The following is a 6045-nucleotide window of genomic DNA, read 5'->3' as shown; positions in this document are numbered from 1 at the left end:
CTTAATTTTTTTTGCCACAGAGCTATCAAGACAGACATTAGTTTTCGGCGATTCATAGAAATGTCGTGAACATATGACTTAGTAATATCATAAAATAAATTCCTTCAGCACATTGCCACTGCCTTATTATGGCGCTGCTTCGTACACATGGTGTGATGCACCATTTTCCAATCACCTCCACATCACCTTTTAGTCTGCTCTTCTTGACTTTGCACTCCATTGAAGGTTCCTCAGGTTCCTGCTTGATGGACAAGCAAGGGTTTACATTTCATGTTGTACTGGTATCAAATAGCAGCACGAGTGTTTTTCATTGGCTTGTGGCTGGGCAACGAATTCTCCTCTGCGGTTGTATAGGTTCGCTTCCGCAACTTTTTCCAGGAGAGACCTCTCTCATCACAATTAAATACCTGTTGCAGTAGGTAACCCTCACGAGCTACGAGCTTCTTGAAGTCACCGGCGTAGTTCCCTACCGCCTTCAAGTCAGAACTCTTGGCTTCACCATGCATCGCAATGCTGTGGATGGCAGCTCTACTCTTCTACATAAACTCCACCTTCCCCAACCACTCATGGACTCGCTTCAATACTTCTTTCTTTTTCAGCCCTCGATGATCGAGGTATCCTCTTTAAGAGGTCGCCTCTTTCACCTTCTCACAAACGATGCTTTCTTTCATGGTGTTCACATTGCAATTGCTTTACCAATATGAGGAGCAACCTATTAACATCAATGAGAGCCATAGTATAAATCTTTTCACTCCCTTTGAAAGCATTTATTGCCTTAATCTTGTCCTTGCAGAAAGCTTCAATCACTGACGTAGACCAACTGCATGTGCATTCTAGATCACACTTTGTTCTCCCTTTTCATTCATTTTACTTTTCATTTCAATGTTATATTTATTCTCTTATCACTCTCTTCTTATGGCTCTTTCATCTGGGATATTTTTAAAACTATGCACAAAACATTCTTTAACTCGGCACAAACAATCACAACTAATACGCCTGAAAACAAGTTAGGGAAAATGTGGGCTCTTGAGTGAAACTATGATGCTAGCAGAATGAGTACAAAACACAAACTGAAGTAGCAATCATTCCGGGAATTCCCTTTTTCTCACCTCTCATTGCATGTCGGTCATTAAGTAGGTAATTAAACAAATATTTTGGCTCGTTAGGTTAATTATTTGCTATGCAAAGTGCTCATTAAGCAAGTTTCCACTAAATATGGGAAATGTATGTTTGTATTTATAGCTCCATGCTTTGAGACTGAAAGTTATGTGATTTAGGCTTAATATTAAATGCATCCATCCATAAAATTTAACCATCTGGCTACAGGTCTGTCAAATAACCAAAATTTCAAAATACAGTAAAATAATCTCACCAATAGCTACAGCCGTCTCCTGAGCATCTCCAGTCACCAGTTTAATATTTACACCAGACTGCTGAAGCACTTGAATTGATTCGCGGACATTGGGCCGTGGAGGGTCACAAATACCGACAAGACCAACATATACAAGATCTTGAAGAGATGATCCTCTTGCCATTCCCACAACTAGGAAGAAAATTTAAGTTATTAATTAGAATGCCTTCGCCCCTGTTGAATTGCGTGATAAAGATATGGTGAGGATAATATCAATGACATGATAAGAAACAAATTTATTTGTCAAGGGAGAAACAAAACTTTGCTGATCTACCAAATATTTTTTATTTGCAGCCAGTTCCAATACAGAATATCATCGTCTGGCATTTTCTGCGTCATAGGACAATAATGGAATCACAGCCTGTATTGAAACCAATCACAAATAAACTATGCAATTTGTGGAACAGTGAAGTTCTTTACATTTTTAGCATCACGAAGGAGTTACACCGAGTTTCCTCACCACAGCACAGATGCTTTTGTAACACAATTCAGTATCAAGTGAATCATGGCCAATTTTGTGAACCATAATATAACAATCTTTGAAAATATTACTGAGCTACATTAATGAATTATTTTGACATAATTTTAACAGCTTCACTCAATAACTTTTATTGCACCATGCTGACAAAAATGAGGCTAGGTCAAACTAAAACGAGAATTGCAAAAAATGAAGATAACATTTTGCTCAAATGGGAGTAAACCTAACACATGGATATGAGCCTGCAAAGAGAAAAATGGAATGAAATCAGTGATCTAACAACACATTTGGACATGAAACAACTTCAGGGTTACCACTTTTTCAGACCTAACAATGCCCAGAATTTCTCAGGCTTCCCAGGCTAAGGACGTGTTTTCCTTACCCCACCCTAAAATCTAAATAGAAAGTGCCATGAATGAATCAATTCCAAGTGTTATCCATTTAACTAATGTACACACAATATAATTTTTTAGCATCTTACATTAAATCAAAGCACTTAATTTGACCAAATTTTGCAATATAATTTTGGTAGCAATAATTTAACAACTACATACTTCAGGAAAAAAAGTGAATCCTAGTCTGATTAGAAAAGATGAAAAACTGTATTTCCAATAGTAATTAGCATCAGGTGTATCAACAACTGAGGTACTTTTTCACCATTAATCATTCTATTTGTAGGATTCCTCAGACAATCACAATACCCAATGCTAGTTGGGCAAGAGACCTTCAATCAGCAAGCAGCATAACTACGACATAAGATGCATGCCTGCCAAAAATCTTAAGGGTCTTAACATAAAAAGAATGAACTTAAGAGTTTTAGGTTTAACTTTGCGGAATTCCTTCATGATGAGGGTAAAAAAGGTATTTTCCACTTTCACAATAAAGAATGACTTTATCCATTCAAATTCAAACGTATGGTTTCATTTGAAGATACCCAAGCAATACTTTGAACAAATTAAAGAAAAGGCAAACTAAATATAGCTGTATTATTCACAATAATAAACCATTACTATGAGGCGCCCTCATTATTATTCCCTGATTACTACAATCATGCATTGATGCAAGTTTGCGAAATGGACGACCTAACCAATAAATTTCAGTTGAATTCAGAACATGAAAGTTGTGCAAAATTGAAAAATGGTTTTCAAATTCATTTAAGAGTAAATAAGAACACTCTCGAACACAAGGCTGATTGACAATTTACCAAAACTGGCCAGTTTACTTAAAATCTAACCTTATAAGTATTTTATTGATAGAAATGCGCTCTTATGGCTAGTAATATATAATAAATGTGAAACTCCAATAGCCGTAAACAGTTTACCTTTCTAAACAAAGTAAAAATGAAATTAGTTGGCTAGCGCCACAAGTCAAGAAGGGGTAAAAGGTAAAAAAAGGTGAGGAAACACCTTTCTTATCCTCTCCATTTTTTACCTTTTACCCCTTCTTGACTTGTGGCGCTAGCCAACTAATTTCATTTTTACTTTGTTTAGAAAGGTAAACTGTTTACGGCTATTGGAGTTTCACATTTATTATGTATTATAAGTATTTTATGAAATGTTGTTATTGATCTCATACGTACTAATAGCCTACAAGTTCATGAAAGCATCACTTCATGCTCAGCAAGGACAATTTCATTTTCTAGAATTAATGAAAGAGAATTCAGACATTTGGTGGAATCCACAACGTAAACTTGAGTGGTGTGGGGGAGTCACGACACCTCCACTAACCCGACTAGGGACCAAGCACCCCCAAAACCTCATGACTAATTTCATGTCATTCCACTCAATACGCTGCAGCAGAGCAATGGACGAAGAGTTGAAAATTCTGTCAACAAGTGACATGACGGTGCAAACCAGCATACACAAACACATTTCATGCACAATTTCTCAATTGCCAATTACCCAACGTGAGTGGCACTCAAAAGAGGAATTTTCAATATTTCTGATTGCACTCTTGACATAATTCAGTGAACTTTTCTCTCAATGGTAGAAGTAGTATTCATATTTATTATTGAGAATAGAGTCTCCATACGTCTCCTGCAGTATAAGGCAAACCTCCATTCACCACTTGTTCAGGTGAAAACAAAATTCAAACACAGCATCCTGTCTTACACCTCCATTGTTGCAGAAGATGAACTGAACATGTTTCAATTTTCAATGGCTGCGGCTGATGGAATACTGGATTCCAAATCAATGCCATTTGTACTATGTATACATTACACACTCAGCTAATTATTATATTAAATTAAACGTTCGCACAATAAATTATGTGAATAAAAAATGCAGGATTACTCTTTACTGAACATTCCTTGGGCAATAAAAAATGTGAGGAAACTGAATCCTTGGGCATTTCATCAATTGCCAGCCCCACAACCACAGACCTCGTGCCACAAGATGAAAGCCTTTTCACTGGACTGAACAATAAATGCAAGCGAATGGCAGCAATAAGAGTGAGATTCGATCCCCAGATCCATGGATCAAATAAAATTCTGACCACCCTCACTTAGATTAAGAATGTGGCCACATGAAGACAGGCATGATAACTGTCCTAGGATAGCAATAAATCATGAGTAAAGAATAGAACTTTATCATTTATCTAATTATAATTAGTGAAACCGACTAATAAGTCAGGAATTCACCCTTCCTTCAAAAAGCATTTGACAAATTTAGGGCCATATGTGGGGAAGATGAAAAAAAAAGCATTTTTTCCAGTGACTGCTTCCTAACTCCTTGTCTTTTCTAGACTTTCCCGGTAGCAGGTCGCTCTGATTTTCGAAAATCACAACCAACATACATATAATCTCTCCAAGTATTTATTTTTATGTACGAGGGCTCTTGTTACAATGTTTGAGGTAACAAGCACATTTTCCTTGGCAGCAGGTCCACCAGCACCTTCAGGGGCCCCCCCAGTCCAGACTCCCTGTCACGCAAATAATAATGATCAATATGTTTTGGTCAACTCTTTTAAGGTTCGTTTGAGGATAGATCCAAATTTAAATTTCCTTGTGAACGAGTAGACAACCCAGAGACAAAATTAATGAAAAACATACCTATTAAATATACTTCCTCAAATCAATAAAATCATAAAAGTTACTGCAACTATGGAGAGCCATGCTGTCAAAAGGCAAATTTCAACTGAAATTAAGCTTAAATTTCTCTGAGATGACATAAATCCCAATAAGTGAAGTGCATACATGACAGCAGTAGAATAATACCTCTTTCAGGCAAAAATATTTTAAATGTTTAAGTGCATTATTATTTACTGTTCTATGTTAACTTGAATACAAAAGCTGCTAAGGGTATAGATTAAACCACCCTGTAAAAAAGTTAATTTTCGCTCAAGCTCGGTAAAAATGGAATTCATGTATACATGGAACTTGCTGCAAAGTTATGAAGCAATGATTTACCATACATCAATAACACAGCTAATGGAGAAGAATTTACTACAAATGTATCATATATTTTTTATAACACAGCCATATATTATCAAAGTCCTACAGAGCGAAAAGAAATTAGTTATTATAGTTTAAATGACATAGACTTCAAGGTATGCTGCCTGCATTAAATTTACTATAGAGTCAACTCTAGTCTGCATGTTTTACTGGTCATTACATTAAGAATTCCAGGACCCTTAAAAAATGCACTAAGAAGAGTCCACCATAGTCAACTGTCACAACGTTGTAGTAGCTTCTTACATCCTGAGCACCGGCAACCATTTCTTCCAACAGTTGACACCTTGCAGTTCTCATTTCTCACATGCCAGCATTCCCGTTTCCACTGTCACCTTTGCTTGCCCCACCTTCTTTTGGGCCTACATCCCTCCTCCACTCTTCCCACACGTACTTCAGACGTCTTGCATCTTTTTTCTTCTCAATGCCATCAATCATATCGTCCATTCATCTTTTCCTTTTCTCCATTCCTCTTACATGCTCCGGCCCAGATATCCAACAAATTTGCCTTAAATTATCATTTCTAGCACTTAAACTTTATTTTTTGTGTTTTTCTTTATGTCTTTCTTTCTTTTTTGTGTTCCCCCTCCACTTGTTAATATGCTATGAATGATTTATATACCAATTCATATTTTTTTAAACTTTTTATTTCCCCATAGCCAAACACTGGATTTCATTTTTGCTTAGCTTCTCTTGCATTTTTCTTTT

At 36.5% G+C, this 6045-nt stretch overlaps 1 protein-coding gene across 2 annotated transcripts in view; it reads right to left on the bottom strand.

Moving 5' to 3' along the window:
• SPoCk (secretory pathway calcium atpase) overlaps window positions 1–6045 on the bottom strand; it is a 49177-nt gene that overhangs the window by 18738 nt on the left and 24394 nt on the right. For both annotated transcript variants that reach the window (XM_071594825.1, XM_071594824.1), the window contains exon 14: window positions 1373–1543. In XM_071594825.1, the coding sequence (XP_071450926.1) occupies window positions 1373–1543 (171 nt within the window). The remainder of the gene's footprint in view (window positions 1–1372; window positions 1544–6045) is intronic.

The sequence above is a fragment of the Hetaerina americana genome, unplaced genomic scaffold (assembly GCF_022747635.1).
Source record: "Hetaerina americana unplaced genomic scaffold, ioHetAmer1.1.p SCAF_7, whole genome shotgun sequence".
NCBI classification, from domain to species: Eukaryota; Metazoa; Arthropoda; class Insecta; order Odonata; family Calopterygidae; genus Hetaerina; species Hetaerina americana.
The sequence above is the reverse complement of the archived record's forward strand: the minus strand, read 5'-3'. Positions and strand labels throughout refer to the sequence as shown.